We start from the raw sequence: 22,424 nt of genomic DNA, 5'->3' as shown, positions 1-22,424 counted from the left end.
GTGAAGCAAAATTTCAGCTTTCATTTTGTTTACCATACTTTTAATAGCTTGAATACCAAAAACTCCAGTTCCAAAGGCTTCACTACCATTAAAGCCCACAAAAAGACTCATGTGACAGCTGTTCTTGACCCCTCTTTTAAGAATAAGTGTCTTCTTCAAGGACTGCTGTGGTGACACTCTCATTGCAGGATGTGAGCCATTGGGAGCCTGAGTGCATCTTGTAATTACTATCAAAGCTTTGGCAAAGGATCAAATTATTTCTTGAAGCAGGTTTAAAGTGTAACTCAAGCTCATGTGCTCTCATCAGCTACCCTTTCAAACAGTCTGATTCAAGGCACTGAGATAATGGTGACCTGCACCACTGATGTGAAATGACCATGGCACAGTTATTTCCAAGGCTGCCTGGTGAGCATGGGTGCTGTGCCCTGATCAAGGAGTTCTGGAACCTGCATAGATCAATACCTTCTTGGGCCAAGAGCAGCTGCTAGTCCACTTCCCAGACAGCAACACTTGAGATTCTTCCCTTCAATATTTCTGCAAATTATGAAAGACTCACCATATCTCTGAACAGGAACTTGTTTGTATCTGTAACTATATCCACCCTGAGACATGGATTCACCACTTGGTTAGTGCTTGAACTGTGTCGTAAGGACATCATACACACAAGGGTCACCGAGATCAGAGGAGATATTTCTTACAGGAAAAGCAGAAGTCAGAATTACTCCAAAGCTTTTTCTCTGAGCCAAAGGCTTTTTTTGTACACTACCACATTACCTGGTAGCACAAGTTTCATCTGGACCAAAACCAAGCTAACTTAGTCCAAGTACAGCATGTGATGTTTATGCCAGTTTAAGGAATGATCCTGACTGCAGCAAAAGAGGTTCAGAGTAAAAACTGCTGGGCAAAGCTTTTCTTTTGCCATTTTTTTGGCAAAGCATTTGGAAAGAGTCATTGCTATTAAGCATTTGTTTAAAACCATTCTGTAGCACATTGCCACAATGTCTGGCACAAGGAGCCCTAAAATCAGATGTACCCTCTCTTTGCATCTGTCAGTTGAGATGGAGACAGCTGACTGGGAGAGAAATGTAGATTTATTACTTCAGTGATATGATTTGGCATATGTGCATACTTGCCAGTGTATTGAAAACATGTTCTAGTCCAGTCTTCTGATTTTATTTAATTTCTATTTCAGTTATATGTGAAAGTAACAGGGAGATTGAAAAGTTATATAGCATCATCTAGTGTTCATCTACAAATCTACAGGAGCCTGCAGTTTCACCACCCTCACTTATTCAGATTAGCCAGCACCAGCGTTGACTCCAGAGGAAAATGTGAGGTAAATTCCTTATTTCCAGCTGTTGGCCTCTGGACTCTAAGGAGGAAAAAAAAGGGAAAGAGCTGTGTTATACCCATGCTGTTAGCATTCGCAGGAGTGGAACAAGAATATTAAATATTTTTTTGTAAGTATTTTTGCAGATAAGGCTAAGCCAAAGAATTTTGGTGTGTGATTTAAGTATAAGCATGGTAAAAGCCCAGGATCAGAGCCTGCTGTACTCACTCTGGTTTGACAAAATAAATTATAGTGCTATAGTACTATAGTACATATAGTGCTATAGTACTATAGTACTTTTAAGTACTTGTTCAAAGAAAGAGAATCACAACAGGAATCCAAATTTTCCGTCTCCAAGGCTAAGCATTTTAAATTAAATTCCATGGAAGGAAATGCAATAGAAATCCAGGAGGACATCACAGAGTTCAGAAACCTGCCTTCTATAAACCATGTCTGCTTATGTTCACTGTTCTAGAGGGGATTTGTCTTCTCCTTCTTAAAAGCTTAAGATTTCAAGATTTTAAGATTGGTTTTGCTTAACTGTGGGCTGTGTTTGTGTGTGTAGAATAGCCAGCGGAGAGGTTTGTGCTACTGCAAAAAAAAGAGGAGAAAAAAACCTACCCCTGGTCTTTCATTTAAATCTAAGCTACAGTGTAAGACTTTCTGGTATCTATGTTGATGACACTCCTAAGCATCTCAAACAGATCTCATCACTTTGGAAAGGGCAACCTCTGTTCCTAGGGAGCACAGCAGCTCTCTTCATCACCCAAACAGCAGAAAAAAGGCGGATCACGTTTCCCCGGGCTCTTCTGCTGGATGGTTTCCCATGGTATGCCATCCCCCATAAGTAAGGATCATATTGTGGCTCCCTGCAAAGACCACAGAGCATGACCCAAGTGACAGTGCAGGCAGGGAGGAGACAAAGACAGGTTATACTGGAAAACAGCGTGAGAGCAGGACAGACAACCAGATGGGAGGCTGAGGGACGCATACCTTTTTATCGATAAAAACTATTCTTGTCCTCTTGATGAGAGTCAAGTGGGACAATTAAATAAGACTCAAGATGAGTAACGTCATGTGACACTCATTTGAGGAAACAGCACTTCAGAGCAGGCCAGGAATATTTGGGAAGCTGGACTTTTTTTATGGAAAATCATGAGTCCTCAGAGGTTCTTGTTTGATAGGAATACCTAGGAGCTAAATGAATTCCTTTCAAACCTATTTAAAACTAAACATGTATTTCTCTTGCACCCTTTTGATAATCCAAGGCACAATTTTTTGATGACTTGGGACAATGGACTAGAAATCCTTATCTTGAAATTGCTGCCCAGTTGTGTGCCTTGGGGATTTTTTTATGGTCCCAAATTTGGTGGCCTTTGCGACACTTAGTCATATTTATGTTTGCTGTATAATATCAGCAGGTGGCTGTCAGATACAGGAAATATATTTCACATGAATCTTTATGCATTGGACACTTGCATTATGGAATTTATATGTATGAAATCATGTCATGTGCAAAATCTCAGAAGCAGAGTCCTCAGGAGCACCCAGGTATTGGAGTTTGGGGTGTGGTCTGAAAAGAAATAAAAGTTAAGAGAAAGAAAAGCATGAGAAACTGATCAATGAAATATTTATCATGTTTCCCAGAAAAAATGTTCTGCTAGAAAAAATGTTTGTTTTCTGCCAGGTCTCAACTTGGTGATGTGACAACTCTCCATATACTATCATTAGGTCTCATTTCAATGTTAGCTTTGTTGTGCAAACATCAGTCATTTTCATCTTTTAATACCTATCCATGCACATGTTTGTTCCTTACACACCTTTTCTAGGTTTATAGTACCATAATTATGTTTCAGAAATGACTGATTTGGTTTTGGAATTATATGTTGAATATACATTTTAGTTTAATCAAATAGGTCTGGAATTTGTTTTTCATGAGTTATTCAGACTTCTCTAAATGAGACTGAAATCTGTTTTTCTTGAAAAATCACTCTTATTTCCTCTCTCATTGCAAATGAAACAGCAGAACCAAAATACTGTGTTGTATACCAACACAGAATATCAATTAGGAACAACAAGAGTGTTATTCTTTTCCATGACAGAAGCAAAATTAGGCAAGAAATGTGAGGCTAATTTATACCTCATGTTTTATTTTATAACATTTCTTTCCAGTTGTCTTGTACTAAAATTTATTTTTCCTGCTGAACACTAATTTTTTTCTTTGAGAAATATTTTTGTTAGCTCTCCTTTCCTTTCTTGCAAGAAAGCTTCTCCCCTCCCCCTCCCTTTTATTTTTCAGCCTAAAGAAAATGGCTGCAGCTGGAAGAAGATGGTTCACAGTCTTCTGAAAATTTTTTCTGCAGTCTCTGAGTTTCAAGAGCTGATTTTAATTCCTGAATTAATTGTTTACTCCTTCCAAATGGCAAAAAAAAATCTGTTTTGGTCCAAGTTTCTAATTGATGCAGTCATTTTGCATACTTCACATCAGTAATCTGGGCACTAACATCTAGCTACAGATTTACTGTTTTGGATATTTGTGCCTTTCTTTTAATGACTCTTTTCCATTATGCTGATTTTTTCTAATTAGTTATCCCCACTTATTCTCATTTTCATCTAATTAAAATGTCATGCTAAAAATATAAGTGAAGATTCAATTTATTTTTCTTATAAATGAATGCATAATTAATGACAGATTGAAAAATAAACCCAACTCACAATGTGATATTACTAATTTTTGCTGCAGTTTAGTCTTTCCCTGGTGATGTATAAACAAGCAGCCAAAAGACTTCCTTGGCTTCATAAGCAGTCTCTGGCTGTATTTGATTAACAATTTCTGAGAAAAAATAGAGGTATGATATTAAAAATTTACTATCATCTTTCTCCATTTGACAGGTGTTTACAACTTAGATGCTCTCAGGAATATATCTCTCTATTTTGATTATATCAACTTTTCAAATACGTGTTTCAGTGAGTGGAGGATTTTTGTGTTCTGACTCAGTGGAATGAATTCCGTCACGTTATGAAAATAAGGCTGAAGTCTTTTGTGGTAGATGTTGAAGAGGTGATGCTGAAGACCATAGATCTGTAGGTGCTAAATTCTACAGGTACCTGACTCCCTGATCAGCCTCACCTTCACCTTCAAAGCTTAAGATAACAAAAAGATGTGAAGGTTATGGTATCATCTGAACAAACCTCTAAGGTAAATATATTTCCATAATACCATTATAAAAATGAAAATTAAAGGTTAATTCAAATTTCTTGGTTTGGGTCTGATAAGCGTTTTTTTTATTGGCTGGTTGGTTGCTTTCATATGTGTGTGTATACATATATCTATAAATGCACATCTTAACATTGGTCTTGCAAGCAGGCCTGTTCAGGAAATTTGAGTATGGTCTCGACTCCTCTGAAGCACTGTGTTCTGGAAAGTACACCTAGGACACCACCAGGTACTCATTACACATCTTGTGTGTAGCTTGCTCCTCAATCCATATTTTTATCTTGTTGGTAAGTAATCTTCTTTTACTATTATGAACTGGAACTCTGGAAATGTTGGATTTACACTTGCCTTTGTAACCACTTGTCCAGCCAGACTTCCACCCAGCCAGCCTCATGGAAAGAACGCTGCTTCATCTGGGAAACAAAAACTGTATATGGTAAAATCCCACCACATACACGAATCTGGTATTTCCTAACATTTGTTTTTGTTTGTTTCTTTGTTTGGTTGGGGGGGTTGGTTCTACTGTGTGTGCCCTGTTCAGTAGATTGCTTCAACTAAAAAAAAAGAAGAGAGAGACAAAGTGAATGTATTATTATAAGCATCCTTCACCAACAGGATTAATCAGCCCAATTTAGTCTGAATTGTCAGGATCTGCAGCACAGGTTACTCTTTTTGGTGAGGCAAGATCAGAAGGGAACACTGGAAGGCTTTTGCAGAGGGGAGAAAGGGATTAATAGACAACATGAGAATGATGTCTTCCAAAGAAGGAGAAATGTTAGGTCCAAGGATGTATGAAGGAGCCAGGATAGGATGATGCAGCACCTCCTGCTAGATCCACTACACACACAGTATAATTTCCTCTCAGATGTCTGATGCTCCTACCACAACGTGTCTTGCTGCATTAGTGGTTGGGTCCACTCATGTGACCACAGGGTTTGTCTGATGACCTTTACTCACAGCAACACCAGTAGCAATTTATAAACCTTTTTATAGCCCTGTTAAGGGGTTTTACTGGAGGGTACTGAAACTGGAGAGATCATCTCTGCCAAATATTAAAGGCCTGTGGCAAATAGAAAGTCTGTTCAAGACAATACCTGTGGACAGTAACAACAGAGATTAGTAAGAAACCTAAATACATCCACTGCTTTAAGTTTATTCAGTGAAATACATGAAGAATAATTTTATCTACACTGTAGTCTTTTTTTCCCTGAAATAGATCACCATCAAGGGGCCCCCCAATTACTGTTGGAAGCGTCAGGGCATGAAAACAGATGCCATGTGATAGGGAGGCTTGTACCAATATCCCATTGAAATGAAAACTCATTGTTCTTCCTCTTAGGACTGCTACCCTAAAATGAAGTGCGTGAACCCTTCCTCTCAGTGCTATTTTATGTGACTGAAAGACAGTGACATCCCCAGTTTACCTAAAGGTTTCTCACCTGCAAAACTCTATGTCAGTTCTGAATTAATTCCACTGGGAGTACTGCTGCGCTTTCCTCACTGGCTTTCCAGTTCCTCCCTCAGTGTATCCCATCAGGACTAATGAACTTCATGTTTTGATAGTTTGGGGGCTCAGGCCTGCCATTTCTTCTTGTAGTCACCTCAGCTAATCTAATTGATGCTTATCAGCTTTCCTGCATTTACCTTGAAGTAAAATCTGTAGCCCACGTGAAAACTACAGCATTCTCCCTTGATACTTGACAACAATTACATATCAGACCTGAAATTACCACCTATTATATTCTACAGTCTTTTCCAGCACGTGATTCTGCTGCAATGTCCGTATGAGCACATCCTTACTGAGTACTGGTAGGGTACTTGCTAACAGAGTGGTGAATAGCAGTGTTGACGTTACTAACAGTTCCTTAATCTTCCCCTTGCTTAAAATGCTGGCATCCATGGAGCATGGAGTGCTATGACTCAACACCCAACATAAACACCACTCAAGTCCAATTGCCATCGCATGTATCCTCCCCTCTCCCCCCCTCAGGACAGCACAACCAACTGGACTGGATTCCAAACTGGAAATACCAGCTCAGATATTTCTCAAAGGAGAACTCCAGTCCATAAAGTCTTACAGAAACTTCAGCAACTTGTTTGCACACACAGATAAGTGCAAAAATGCAGTAAGATCTATAAACTCTATTATAATATTTTTCAGTATGAATTTTTTTATTATTAATAAAAAATATTGTTGACTCTTTAAAGATTAATTGGACTATTGAAGTCCTCTTATTACCATAATAAGGCAAGAGGCTGAAACTTCTAAAACTGAAGGAACTAAGTGGTCTAAGTAGATGTACTCTTGTTTTGTAATTTGCCATTTAGTATATAACACAAATTTCTTTCTATCAAATTGCTCAAAAATTGATATAAGGCAAGCATTATTCATTAATTTATCTCAATTCTGTATTGTAAGTCTTTTGAAAAAGTGTGGTTTTGCATTTACACTAGCGATTAATATTTTCACACCTGCCCAGATCAGTGTTAGTAGGATTTGCCTTTCTAGATGACAGAGCAGGAGAACAGTTTTTCATGCACAATAAAGTTCCACACAAACATGGAACCAGTAGTTCACTACCAAATAATCTGTCATGAAGATGTAAATATAAGGTATCTCTTAAAAAAAAAAAGTTTAAACCTCTCTTTACCTTAGGTACTTTAAGAGAAATCACTCATAATGCCAAAAAATTATATGTGATCATTGAAAAATTCTATTTACTAGAAAGTCTTATTAATAAAGAGAGTAAATGGAAAAATTTTGAATCAAAGTGATACATTTCTTTTGAATTTACTATCAGAAGTTTGCAGCCAGTTTTGACTTGCTCCCATCCACAGTTTAAGGTACTTTAGGCACAAAAAGCCCAACTGAAACTCACAGAATTACTTCAAAGAAAAGCAGCATTTGCAATTTTTCTCATGCAAACAAAAGACTACAGAGATAACAAACCACGTGTTTGTTTGCTGAGTGTTCTTTTGCAACCATTGCTTATCTGAGAAAAAGCAGCTGAAGATTATAAAGTCCTAGAATTCCTGGAAGTGAGATGAAGGCAGCTGTACAGTTTCACTTTTGTTGAAGTGTAACTTGGACACCAATTTTATCACTGGAGGCATGGCCTCTGTGTTCCCTTTGGAGTCTACAGGATTGTGGAGGTTTAATAGGAGACCTTAGGACTTCATAATGATGACCATCTCCATGCAAGACAAACCAGTACTAAAAGTACAGGTATCCAGGTGCTACATGGCCTGAAGACAGGCTGATCTGGCTGCTTCCAACACTCATGACCTGAAGGCTGCCGGCAGTTGTCCCAAGGCCAAAAGACAAAGGTGACAATGGCAGCATCAGCAATATGTCACTGCTGCTTTTTGGTCAGCTCCTGGAGCCCTCCTCAGAATACCTCAGCCAGAGCCTAACCCTGACTGTGTATGTGCTGAGATGAGATCTATAGCACTGCTGTCCCTTCTTTACCAGAAGGAATTGGGCTGGGAAAGGGAAGCTGACAGCAAGTGAAAAACAGAAAGTTTGATAGCGCAACCGTACAGTCAGGATTTTAGCACCTCAGCTATTTGGAAGTGTGTGTATGTGTCATGGGCAGCATGGATTTGGACACTTTCTGATTAGATTGATTCCTCTTAAAGGTCTGCTGGTGCTCTCTAGATCCCACAAAGAGGACAGACCACTGCTCACAGTTGTTAATCTGGCAACTCCACATCAGGGTCACTACTGAGAAGACGGAAGGGAGACAAAGATTTCTCTGTCTGAGTCACCCTTTTTGCCCAGCCCTCACCTTTCCCGATAAAAGCCCTGCAGCCACAATCACCTGGGTCACAAACCTTCACAATGTGGCCCTGCTTTGGCATACTTGCTCTTCTTGTATTGACTGTCACCCTGAGTCCTGTGACTGCCGTGGCACCGAGTGAAAACCATGTCACTGGAGAAGATGCCTATCCCCCTCTGTGGGACCTGGCCCCTGAAAACCTCCTGGATTTCCCAGTAAAGGACAACAAAATTGTCATCAATGCTTGGAACTATCAAGAGCGCCTGGGAGTGTATAAGAGCTTGCTAAATGCTTCAGCCAAATATTTTGGTGCCTTTGGACCCCAAAACAGTGGAAATATTCTCTGGGGATTACCACTGCAGCATGGGTGGCAATTTCGTACAGGTATGGGATATTTCCTTATGGATTAGCAAAGTGTTTACCAGACCTGCTTAGAGGCTTCCTTTCCACAGTTTCTGCCTCATAAGCCCAGTATAGCCTCAGACTCCGTACAGCCTTTTAGCCTGTAAACTTTGACAGAGCCATCAATTTGAAAAAGAAATGCTGAGTGAAGGGAACACCCTTACCTTGCTGAGCAATAGCTATTGAAATTCCTAATAGGAAGAGGTCAGAATCAAGATTTGTGGTGTAGATAGGCAATATTTCAGCTAACTGAAAATCTTTGAAAAGGCATTCCCATTTGCTTCAGTTTATACAGATAGATTTCAGGGCATGCATTCTACAGTGCTGTTCTTAAATTGTTAACTAATAGGCTTTTATTTTTGTTAATGTTACAATCTTCTATAGGTGGTTTGAGTTTCATTTCTAAGATAGACATTTGAAAGTCCATGTTTCCCTCTGAGAACTTATTTCCATTTATTCTTCATGCTCAGTTTAGAAGTAGCCTCCTTATTTTCTAAACATGTTCTTTACAAAAATCAAAGTTTTTTCTGTTTGTTGGGGTTTTGGGGTTTTTCTGTGCTTGTTTGTGGGTTTTGTTTGGTTGCTTGATTTTGTTTTGTTTTAAATTGTGTCCAGATTCTAAGGGTTTATCCCCTAAAAGCTGGTTGTTGTCTAGGGCAGTCATTCTGGTTTGCTTGTTGTCCCTGCCAGGGGAGCAGACACAGAAACACATGTGAAAGGTTCTTTAAGGCTAAAGCTGCAATATCTTACCAGGGGCTTTATCAGAGAACGCATTCACTCACAGACTACTTCACATACAGCAGTCTGTGAAGTTTTCCATTCAAAGCCAGAGTTGACTTGCTTTGTTCTAACAACCAGAAAAGGGGGGAAGAAGGAAATAAGAGACAATGATGTTTTCAGGAACTTGTGCCTGGTCATTACAAGGTGTTAGCAAATGCATCTGTCTGCCTGTTATTTTGGATGTAACCTGTAATTACATGGGGTGGTGGTGGTTTGGGTGACACTGTAGGCTTGAGAGAAGACAGAGGTCCTACAGCTGGTGGTGAAGGAAGGCTGCCAGCATTTAGTCACGCCTAATGGAAAACTTACCCCAAGTCAAAATAAGGAAAACAAGATAATAAGCAAAATCCAAGAAGGAAACTAGCTGGCAAACAGATAACAAAAAGAAGAATTTGGCTGGAGTTTAGGCAAGCTTTTTCCTCTTTCCCTTTTTTATTTATACAAAAAGAAGAGAAGATGAAGAGGATGGCTGGTACAGCAGGAGAACTGACCCTATGTGTGGCAGAGGCAAAGATGACTGTATACAGCAGCTACAGTTGGGTGAGGACCTGCTGGAAAGGAGGAGCTATGAAGTATGGCCTCATCCACAAAGTGAGGATGTGCCTTGTTGCAGTGACAATTTCCAAGCAGAGATGAGGAACATAGATTGTGAAGGGAAGATTTCCCCCTGGTTGCATAGACAGGTAAAGATGTAGTGTCACTGCTAAAGAGTCATAGGACTGGCACTTAGACAAAAGAGATATATTTTTGCATTTACATGACCAGAAGGTTAAAAAAATACTAAAAGGAGAAATATCACATAGCTGGAAAGAGTTTTACAGTAAAAAAAATATGAGAAGTTGAAGAATAAATGGATAAGGGGCAAAGAACGACATGATTCTGCTACGTACACTAGTGAGGTTAGCAAAGGGCTAAACCTAACCCGGATAGGCGGTGGGATGGATCAGTGAGGAATGACTGAAGCACTTGTATATCGACATAAGAAGCTTGTGCAAACAAAAGCAGGATTTGAGTTCATGGTGCAAGACAACAGAACTTTGAAAATATTACAAAAATTATTGAATTAACAGTTCTGTCTGGTCTTGAAATTGTGTTACTGAGAGAATACTTTTATGGGTGTGGTTCTGTATAAACCATAAAGAGCAAGTGAAGCTGTTAATAAGAGTGGTACAAAGATTTGAGATAATCCATTCAAGGACATAAAATGAAATCAGTTATTCGCCTAAATTTACAGCAGAGACAAGGATCTTGAGACAGCATGGCTGTTAGGAAAGAGATTGTGGAGGCAGAAACTGTCCTTTGGAAGGTGAAGCTAAACTGAGAGTTCTACCTACAGAAACTGAGGAAACAGGATAGTCTCTACCCCCACTTCATGTACAGAAGTACAAATCCAGGAGCAAGAACTTTAAGAAAGATTCATGTGGTATTGTATATCTGAAAAGTAGGAAAGTTTATGCCTATATTTAAGAAGAAGTAAAAACGAGATGAGAACACAAATATATTTATTTGTCTTATACCCGCAGTAGACAAGATATTAGAATAAGTACAGATGGAAGAATATTTAATTACATGGAACAAGATAGAAAAGGGATAAAGCACAGCTTATGTGAATCAAAGGTAGATTGTGTCAGGCTAACTTGATATCTTTCTTCATGATGTAACTGTTGTTTTATCAAAGTCCAGAAATGCATTTAGTCCCTTTGTAAAAGCAAAGCTTAGAATGAAAATTTTTAATGTTACATTACAAGATAAGGGAACTGCAAATCTGGTGAAGGAACATTTGAAGGAGAATTTAGTGATAACTGTTGCTAAAAGAAGTCTAAAGCTAAGTGGAGAATGTGCTCAGAGTTCTTCATCAACAACATGAGAATAACTACATTTAGCATTCTCAGTAACAACCTTTCCACAAAAAATGGTGGAGAAATCTTGCTGATGAGGTTGCACATAATTACCAAAAACACAGCTGGGAGGCACTGTCAATACAGATTAGCTTGGGTAGACCTGAAGACTGAAATAAAAATCATGTTAAGCACAGGAAATAGGAGGGAGCAGAAACAACAAAAATGTTGTGGAGACCTGTAAGTGCAGTTAAGGCTTCCAGCTCTAACTTCTACATATCTTATAATTATCACTGATATTGCCTGGGAACCCTTCATTTTCCCAAAACACCCAGGCTAACAATACTTGATAAACCTCATGTACTATTTTTTGCAACATTTTGTCTTCTTTTACTTCTTAGCCTTTATCCTTCCTATTCATCCCCTTTGCACACCAGTGATCTATTGCTCATTATTTTTTTGCAGTCTCTGTTGAAGTAAAATCTTGAAAAATGGAATCTTTCTGTAAATATTAAAAAAGATGCTCATCATTAAAAAAAAAAGGGGGGGGGGTTGAACTGCAATCCTTATCACTGCAAGTTCATGCTCAGTGCTTGGCTACTGAAAGATACAGGTTTGAGTAGCTAGCATGCCCCAAAGCACAAGCTCTGCCCAGTCAGCTAGGGAGAATAATTAGGATAATTTGTATGCACATTGTTCATGATCGTCTCTTTTTCTTCAGTAAAAGGATCAGAAAATTTGGTTTGGTAATGAGGTTTAGGGCTAATCTGACAGAAATGGCACTGTCATTATTCAGCTGACTCGTCAGAGAGCAAGAGCACTGCAGGGCAGAGTTTGGGAGCAATTTTTTTCTCAAGTCATTGCACAAGGCCACGGTAATTGCATGTCATGCACTTAAAGCAGACTTCCTGACACTCTGCATGACAACACTTAATGTACATGCATGGTATTCTCTTAGGACTTAGGCTATTTCTTCATGCCACGTGCTTAAAGTAGAATATTTAAAGTAGAATATTCTGTCATGAATAATTGTGAAATGTCTTGCATGTTTTCTACATACAGCACAGATGCTTGCAAACCTTCCTAATTAGTTACAACAACGTTTGCATGCTTAGCTTCACAGTAAGGCCACATTTGTCTGCATGATTAAACTGGAAGTGATTCTGTATCACACGACCCAATTAGGTGAGACAATTGGTAGCACATTTAGTTTGTGCTGTTCTGCTCATTAGGCAGCTCTCCTGAACTAGCAGCCCTACATCTATTAGAAATGATGCCTCACCTATGCACGTGTTTATGTCTGTATGTGAATGTATATTTACATCTCTGTAAAAATACGCCAATGTCCCAATTTCAAACAGTTCCATAAATTCACAGAATGCATTTACTGTGAGGGATAATGCAAACTGTAAAACACAATCAAAATACTATGTACTGAGAAACTCAACTACCCTAGGAACAGTAGTTTATGAAGCAAAACAACAGTAATTGTTTTGCTTCTTTGACCAAAAGTCACACATGCTTTACTCCTATATATTTTTTTAATCTCATTTGGATTTCTTGTGTGAAAGTTTGAAAAGTATTTGTTTTATTATTTCATTTGATTCATTCAGGTAGGTTAGCAGATCCTTCTGGTGTGACTTCCTGTGGCTATGAAAATGGAGAACACCTGTGTCAATCTGTAAGAAGCTGGTGGTCCTGTAAGTATATGCTATTACACTGTTCTTCTCCAAAATAAATTAGTGTCCTAGAAGGTAATTTCAAAATACTTCTTTCCCTTAGACTTCTCTATTACAACATAATTTCAATAATTCTCCGTCACAGACTTGCATCAAGACACCTAAGTGTGAGTAAATGAAAGTTAATTGATTTTGAATACTTATTTGAGGAAGGAGGAAAAAAATTCAAATTTGCAGCCCTAAAAATGTTTACATTATAAAAATTTATGAAAAAATATGTGGTAAAGACCATGACAGGTATCTGTATTTGTAGATATTTGCAGTTTTCGATTACTCCAGAGCAGATTTGTTCAGTTTTGATGCTCACATTAAAACTCAAACTTTGTGAGAGAATGTCAAGCAGGAATCGTTGTGGTTCTTGTACCACCCTTGGTTCTTTTTCCTATAGCGTATTTTCCCTCCATCACTTCTGTCCCTTGCTCCCGCAGCTTCCCTGATGTCCTGTTGTAAGTTCCCCTTTCCTCCAGACCTGTCGGCAGGTTTCAGCAAGCAGCTCTGTCCCTTCCCTGCCACAGGAACTTTTTTCCTGCAGTGGCCCTTTGGATGAAACTTCTGGCTGTGAGTTAGTGGTTAAATATGTATATCTTCAAGTGAACAAAGACATAAGCATAGATAAAGTTTAAAGTGTAAATCTAGGGTAAAAGCTGACTGTGATGTTCACTTCAGCTTTGGTTTTCCATCTCTGTGTTTGGATAGCACTAGGTGCTCTGTGGGATGGTGTCCCATGCAATGACGAGTAACAAGGGTCACTGCACAGCCCTGTGCCAGCAGGGGACTTTTCTGGAATAGAAACCACCACCTTTACTTTCTCAGTGTTTAAATTCCTGCTCTTCATTTACTTCTAAATATTGCATGTTTGCTTGATATCCATTCTGTTGCCTCCAGAAAATGTATAAACTCATCCTTGATTTACCCTATTGCAGCAAAGTGTCTTTCAGTGTTCTGAGGGTATGAATGCTTTTAGCTGGCCTTCAGAGCAGCCCCCTCTGGCACAAGTAGTCACATGAAACCAGGAATGAGTTTAAACCAGAAACTCACATTTAATATACCCTAGGTGTTTAAAGTACTACCTGCTTAAGAACATCAGTCTTTTTTGACTAGAATAATATTCAGTATAGTCCTCTCCTGCATTGTTTTCTGCCCTCTAAGTCACTCAAGCAGGTGTAAATATATAATATAGGCAAGCACACTTAAAAGATTATAAGCAGTTTGTGAGATCAAGGTTTCAACACTTCTCATGAAAACTGTGAACAAGAAGAATTACCCAGTTTAGCAATGAGTCTCAGTGAGACACTCTCTTCTCATCACTTGAGAGCTTTTCTTTTCTCTTCTGACTGGCCATACATTTCCATCTGAATTCCCAACAGGTTCACACTCAGGACATGTGTCACATGAGAAGAGGGGTTTCCTTGAACCCTTTATATGCATTCAGTCAGCACCCCAAGGGAAGTTGAGACTCTTGTGCCTAACCAGCCCGTCAGTGCCCGTCAGGGACCCCACTGAACAGCTCATTCTGTCAGAGTGTGGTTTGACCAACCTGTTTAGGGTCACACACCAACCATGTTCCCACTTGGAGTTGGTTGATATTTCCAGTTTTGTCAAGTATGTTATCCACTGCTGGCCACTCCTCTCCCAGTGCCCTTGAAGGACTCACACTAAACTCGCTACAGAATAACACACTTTATTAGCAAACATGCTGATAGTCAAACACTGTGAGGGGTTAAATTTCAGAGATTGCTGTTGATAGTAACTGATTGCAAAAATGAATTTGAAGCAATATACTGATTAATTCTAATCAGTATATTGCTTCAAATCTCTAGCTAGGGATAACAATTTAGATTACATAGAATGAGGTTCTTACCCAATAGTCATCCCCCTGGGGGAGAAGACAGGTTCAGCCTGTTGACAGGTCCCAGAAGTTATGGCAGAGTCTTCTCTGACCTCCCTCCCCACTTAAGCTATGTTTATATTACTTCCTTTGAGGGAAGAGAAAAGGTAAAGTTACAGCTGGTGACATATCATGTTGATGCTCTGCTTGAGTCATTAGCATCTGTAGAGTGTGAAAAGCAAGATATATTTTCTAGCTAATGAAGCTTTTTGTTACCATCTGGTTCATTCCTTTGGTTTAGTTCCTGCTAGCTGCATGTTTTCAGTGGAGCACAACCACAGCACCACTGTGTTGCTCCATCCTTTGCTTCATATCTGCATCGATTTTGACAGAGCATGACCACAGCACCTCCATTCTGCTCCATCCTTTTTTTTATCTCACCCTTAGAGCAATACACCGAGCTCCTTCAGTAGTCCTGCTCCTAAGGTGTGCAGACACAGTCCCTGATGAGCTATAGCCAACACACACACTCCTTCTTGCTGAACTTTGTTCTTTGGTCTTCTCCCCACAAGATGAAGCAAAAGCTTCCTGTTAGGAGGACAGGGATACATGGTAGATGTTCTGGTTTGGATGATTTTGGTCCTCACTGCTGGGATTTCATACAAAATATCAGTACAGTCTGTGGCCTGAGACCAAGTAGGAGCAAATGACTTCACAGCATAACAGCTCAGAGGCACCCACCCAAGCAGGAGAGCAACTGGTCCTCAGGCTTTCTTCACTGAAAGCTATTAAACTTCATATCTACAAAGGAGACACAATGAAGAGGGAGAACTTAAAATCCTCCTTTCAAGAGAAGAATATCAAATAGCCTTATGGGCACTCTCACTGGGGACAAGATTTGGCACAGGTGAGAACTGAGACTGAGTTTCCTACAGCCTGGATCTGACTGCTCCAACTTATGGATCAGACAAAAGCAAGCCATCATCATAAAATAGATCTGAACAGATAAACTGAGGTAATTTCGAAGCAATTTTCAGTAAGTGAAAAATTTTTTAGAAGCAAAATTATTATTTTCCAATCAAATATCGCCTTTCCTCATAGGTCTAGGATACATAGAAGAGGGGTTTTTAATGAAAACAATACCTGTGGAATACCCCTTAGTCTTTCTATACTTAGTTTACAAGTAATATATGAGAGACTTTTCATGTCCTGTCCATGACAGCCTACAAAGATCCAACTTTTTTCTATTAGTTTTTTCCTTTCCTGCAAAGTAAAGCACAGTGTAAGCTTGCAAGGTTCTGAAAGGATGATACATAAATGAGCACTACGAATCATATCTAAATCAATACAAGTGTCATCATTACTACATTCCACTACTGAACACAGTTGTATTAGTTTGCAATTTGAAACAATTTCATTTGGTGTGGGAGAGAGTTCATTTTCTTATGTGGGAATTTTTCATTCACTTGTGATTAATACCTCCTGCCTTTTAATTATTGTTACAGGTATGAATTACTACCTGGCTATCATACCCTTTCTGGGGGCAGTGGAGGCTGGCCTCTTTGGGCAGCTGCCGTATGAGATAGAAATATTGCCACCAGAGGAGCAAAAAGATGATTTCTGTTACAGTGTTAAAGACTGCTGGTCTCGCATGCCCAACCTCATGGATGACTGGAAGGCCTTTTTTGAAGTAAATAAGTTTTTTTAATATTTTTAGAAATTATGCCAAAATATTAGCTTTAAAAACTATCACTACTGTAATTTTTAAGATTCAGAGAGCTTATTTTGCTTTCAATAACAACTTCATACGAAAACAACAAGGAGAAAAAATGAAAAGCATACTATATAGTGAGTCAGAGATAAGTAGGACAGGATTTTTTACAAGTTATAGCATTTTTTTTCTTCCTTTGAGATAGTTCTGTATTTTGGCCTCTGTCCCAAGACATTGCTTTGCATACAATTTTATTTGTATTCTTCCAATACTGCTTATGTTGGTAATGAAAAATAAGCCTGTGAGATGGAACACTGCCCTTAAGAAGTGGCCTTGGGTTGGTTTTATAGGGTTCATTTATTCCTTTAAACATCTAAAAACTTGAAAACGCTGAAACATCATTCAGAAGGACACCTATTTATGCAAGTAGATATTCTCTTCACTCAGCTATTCTCTAATCCCAAAGATGACAACATTTCTTAGTGCATGGATTTAATAACAATTTTTTATAGCTAGACTATTGCAGTCAACATTTTTTATTTGTAGTCAAATAATTGATAATGATCAGAAAGCTTAAACTGTAAGTCCCTCTTGTGAGTGAAGGTAGATAGTTTAAGAGCAAGACTGGATTTGTCTTCATAAAATCATTTTTCCTCCGCAGCATGTTTTAGAAATTATTGTAAAATATCTACTCCTCAAATAACCATAATGATAACAATTAAGGATAATTTTCTTATTTTTCTGAAAATCTTTAGAAAGTTGTGGCCAAAAGAATATAGACAAGTTTTCAAGGAATCCAGTATTTCAGTGCTGAATCTTCCACAGCACTCAGATACAAGAGTCCATTGAACAAAATAACAAAATTATGTAGGTAAAACCCTGCTTATGTTGAAGTCAAAGAACAGCAACTACCATTAACTGTTCAAATGCAATTTCCTTTAGCTATCAAACTTATTATTTTGTGAAGTATGTGCTTAAATTAAAAAAAAAAAGGTTTAAACCTCCCCTCTTATTCTCTGCCCTTTCTGTTCCTATTGCTGCAGTATCTGTTATCTACAGAAGAAAATGCTGTGAGCTCTGCAACCTTCTCCTCCTTCAAACTGGATGATGCCCTTGGTCTCATGTGGAAGGCACACACAACCTCCATTGCTTATGGACTCCCCAAATTCCAGGACAGGTAAGAGGATGAGAGAGGTGGCTAAGGAGGATCTTTCCATCTCCATGCCTCTTGGGAAGGATAGTTGTCGCTGTGGGGGTGGTCACACACGGACAGTGCCTCAGACAAAGGGCCAAAAAGCCATTTATTAAACAAAGCAGCCTCTTTTATACACCTTTTGTGTGTTATCATACGTGTTACAGACTCACTGGCTGCTGACTACTACAGTAGACTCATCGGCTGTTATTATACTACCATTGGCTACCTATAGCATAAGCATTCAAGCACTCAGAAAAATAACAAGCGTAGCTATGTTGCTGTTTTCTCCTTCTACTGTTTAACTTTCATGCTTCTGTTGATACTACATTCCCACAGGTAAAAACTAATTGCATTTCTTCTCATGGACCTTTCTCACAGTCATCCTCTAGCTGAAGTAACATGCGTGAACCATAATTTTACAAAGGCAACAAGGCCTTCATTTTACGAGGTTTTACTTAAATGCCACAGATAGTAACCCAACAAAGTCTGCATGAGGTTTTGTACTTCAGGTGTCTACTCTTTAGGCTCTGCTCTTCCTTCTTCTCTCTCAGAGTGTGGGATGACCGGGGAGAGATGGCTGCCCAAACTACAATGACCAGTCTGACTGGGCTTAAAGTGAGATGCTGGTTCCCCTCTGGGAGCCAGGGCCTGATTCAGGAGCTGTGTTTAGTCTGGGCAGAGGCAGTGTTGCCAGGAGAAATTAGGTGCAAAGTACTGAAGGAGGTTTTAAGTCACTGTGGCACTGAGACCCCTCAGGGTTTTATACTGAACAAAAACTTTTGGGATAAATGATTGAGTAGTGTGTTCTACAGGGGAGTTCAATTATCTGACACATTTTTTATTTTTTCTCTCTTTCAGCTTAAAATATCTCTCTGATCCAGAAGCAAAATTTGGCAGAGACTGGGCTAATGCTGTAGATTTCATTGGTGCCACACACTTCTGTACAGATTTACCGACCACAAACAACTTCCAGGCTTTCCTGCCCCAGAGGATGCTTGTTGAAAGCGATGTCCTGCCCTCCATTAGTGACTTCAGTCCACAGCAAAATAAGGTCCTGGTATCACTGAGAGCTCTTTACAAAGTAAATAAATTAACAGGTATGAGCCCGACCTAACAATGTCTGTAGTCCATAGATATTTTATATCTTGTTCTCTCTACATATCTTTCTCCACACCAATACAGTGAATTTGTGATATAAAGTAGTATAAACACATCTTAGAGACTAACAGTAAATCAGTTAAAAATACAACCATAAGCAAACAACACACCAGACAGCAAATGCTGGTGTGATAACACCGACAATATGAGGAATTTCAGTGAGAAAAAAGCATTTTTGGAGCAGATGACCTTATTCTTTTTTTCCCAGTTTTCACAGGAACTTTAAAAACACAGACGTTTTGTATTTCACCAGTTGAATCTGAAACCATTAAAGCTGTAAATGAAATTATTAGACCAGTTGAACAAAAAAAAGAGGTAAATTTTCATGATCAACAATTTTTGTGTCCACAAGTGTTCTGGTTTCAGTTTTTGGTTTTGTCTCAGTCTTTGATTTAACATAGATATGTCCCAGTAAAACTGCATCCTCCAATAATGCTGCCTTCATTGTACTCATCAAAATAAGTCGTGCATCACCATCCAGTGGTCCAACACAGAATTACATGCTCCTGAGGATTCGGTTCTTTCATAGATACTGCTGGGTTGGCTATTTTTGTTTGACCTTCATGAAGCAAAGTTATTTTGAATCTTTAAATGAAAATAGAATGCAAAAAGACACTGAAAAAACTAACATGCCTAGTCATGGCATTTCTGATCCTCTTCTTCTATCTGTACCTTTCACTGAAAATTCTCTCACCAGTTGTATTTAAAGCTGAAAGAGACGTGAAATAAAGTTATTCAGAGCTACAAAAGAGCATCCTCCTATCACAGAGCGCTTCCCTCACATTTTTCACATGGCATTATTCTTTGGAATCTGAATAAGGGTCTTAACAGATCTGTCTCCTGTGCCTGGCAGTCTATGGCACAATTCAGGGTTTCTTGACATACCCCCAGGAAGGGAGAGAGGCACAGCAAGGAAAAGCATGGCCAGAAGGACAGCAAGGAGGGGGGAGAGCACCAGGGTAGCACATCAGGTGAGGACAGCACTGCAGGGAGAGAGGAAAGGATGGATGCTGAACACCATAGATGGGAGAAAAGGGAGAGATTAAATTTCATGCAGGTGCAGCCATAATGAATTCCATAGCTGAAATCCCTTGCTTTGCAGGGGAGAGATTTCTCTGACTTTGCTGTAAGGGATGAGCTTTGAATTCAACTGAGAATTAAATGCCAGTTAATTCAGCCTGGTAACTGATTTGCAGATCAGAAAAAGGAGCTTTAAAATAAATTTGACTGCATCTGGATCCACAGCCTCAGCAGGGACCTGGAAGACCCTACCTTAGTGCTACAAAACACAGGTGACAAAATGTAGTTTCTGCAGAGTCAGCTTCCTCAAACTTTTAGATACATCCTGTGAGATACAGGGTTCTCTACTGGTACTGCAGACTTCAACAGCAGATGGAGGGTCTTAGTACCTCCTAGTACAGGACCCTGTCCCACCCAGAGTGAGGCTTGATTTCCTGATTCAGTGTTTGATCACTCCTTATTTTTGTGTAGTTGCCCCTGCTACTCCAGCAGGAACTGTATCGAGAGAGTGCTGTGCTGCTTCTAAAGTTTCTCTGCTCATGGACTGTCAGATCCACTTTTTATGCTCTGCCGCTCAGTGATACCCAAAGGCAGAACAGGAGGAGAATAAACTCTTCTTGGTTTTCCACTAGACTTTTTTATCCTCAGATTTCCCCTCTACCCACTATGAAGATGAGCACTGGGTGGAGTGAGGAGCAAGCAATGATTATCCTGCGAACCGGTGCTAATGCTAGGCTGGGTTGGCCAGGCACACTTCCTAGAGAGCCACTGCTTACCGCCTGGACAAAAGTATTAGGGTAATTTGCTTCTTTAGCTTGAGGTCTTAGCTGGCAGAAAGTGAAAATTCTTTGTTTCAGAGTGAAAATGGAGACAGTGCTGATTATAACTCCCAGGCTACTGCTCCATAAACCACGAAGGGTCTGCGAGGGCAGACCAAGACCTTTCCCTAAGTCTTCAATCATTTCGACCTGCAACATGGTGACAAGGGAACAAGCCCCGTTGTCTGTCAGTACAAAGGACCCTGATCTGAATGAATGGTCTCTGTCTCCCTACACATTTGTAGGCAATTATCACCCCATCGGCAAGCTCCAGCTTTGTCTCCATTCCACTGTCCCCAGGAGGAGCGGCGAGTGCTTGTTGCCAGACGCGGACTTCATCCCTGGTATGCCGCGAGCTGCATGCGCTCCATGCTAATTTGACACTGTCATGTTGTGTTTCTTTCCAAGGAGGATTGTTGCTGAAGCTCTGGCAAAACGCTATGTCTACCGAAGCAGGAAGAGAAATGGGCCGAAAACTGATTGAAGGCTTGACTTCGAGCCAGAAGCTCGAACTACTTGACCTAGCTGGAATTTAGAATTATTTGGAAGGAGGTGGTTTGAAAGCTCCCAGTTTCTTGAGAAAGAGCAGTTCCAACTTGGATTCATTTAATCTTGTAGCAGACATGTGTCTGGTAATCTGGCTTTGGTAATTTCTTACAGCAGGATTTCCTGAGTAGCCATGTGTGTCTCCCTCTCATATCGAATCAATATTTTTATCCTTAATTTTCCTAATTATCTCATTTGTTTAACTCAATTCCTTATAAATAAAAAGCCACACAGAAAAATCTTACTTTACTACTTTTTGTGACTTTATAAATAATGTACCGTTATTGGAGACAAAATTAAATACAGGCAAAATATATTCTGTTTCAGACTGGGTTTTTTTCCCCTGTAGGTGGGGATTCCACTAGATATGTAATTACTCAGGTCCTTGATGGTCTAAAAAATGATCATGAGAAACTTTTCTTTGAAGTTCTGATTCAAAAGTAATGCCTCGAGTGTTTCCCACCGAAGGTGTTATTTTGCAGAGCAGCTGCAATCAAATTGGAACCTTTTAGGCTTTTCAGGTGAAACACTTGAGCATAGATAGATTCCCTTGCTATGCTGCTTTGCCACAAGTAAATGCCTCATGTGTAGAGCGGAGCCAGTCCACAGCAGTCCTGAGGCAAATTAACTTACTTTGTACCAGCTTTTACACGACAACAGAGATTTCTCGTATTTCATTCACTTCACTACCTTCAAGAAAAATTTGATCTATATATCGATTTATGTGAAAATGTTCCCTGTATTTGATCTATATATCGATTTAAGTGATAATGTTCCAACCACAGGTTGCTTTTCCATTCCCCCATGTCTAATTTACTTGCTGCACTGTGTCACATGTTGGATTTGATTACTGAGGAAGAGATTTATTTCCGGTGTTTGTACTCACAGTGCCTGGCACACTCAGACCCAAGTGTTGATCCCAGTCCTTGGGGTGATAACACCTATTTATAACTTGGCAACTGAAGTTGTGGGGAAGTGGGACAGGGGTCCTGCATGCAGACAGGGCTTGAAGTTTCTTGGGAAAGAAGGAAATGAATGAAATATTTCCTTGCCCACAGCAGTG

At 39.5% G+C, this 22,424-nt stretch overlaps 1 protein-coding gene across 1 annotated transcript; it reads left to right on the top strand.

Annotated features, from left to right (window-relative positions):
• Positions 1-8,388: 8,388 nt before the first annotated feature.
• Positions 8,389-21,614, top strand: C3H6orf58 (chromosome 3 C6orf58 homolog). Its single transcript, XM_069010817.1, has 6 exons — positions 8,389-8,710; positions 12,960-13,046; positions 16,419-16,603; positions 17,668-17,801; positions 18,678-18,916; positions 21,224-21,614. Exons 1-6 carry the CDS (start codon positions 8,389-8,391, stop codon positions 21,349-21,351), a joined length of 1,095 nt encoding a protein of 364 aa, XP_068866918.1. The 3' UTR covers positions 21,352-21,614.
• Positions 21,615-22,424: the final 810 nt, after the last annotated feature.

The sequence above is a fragment of the Aphelocoma coerulescens genome, chromosome 3 (assembly GCF_041296385.1).
Source record: "Aphelocoma coerulescens isolate FSJ_1873_10779 chromosome 3, UR_Acoe_1.0, whole genome shotgun sequence".
NCBI lineage: Eukaryota > Metazoa > Chordata > Aves > Passeriformes > Corvidae > Aphelocoma > Aphelocoma coerulescens.
Note: the sequence above shows the minus strand (reverse complement) of the source record. Positions and strands in the feature narration are given on the sequence as shown.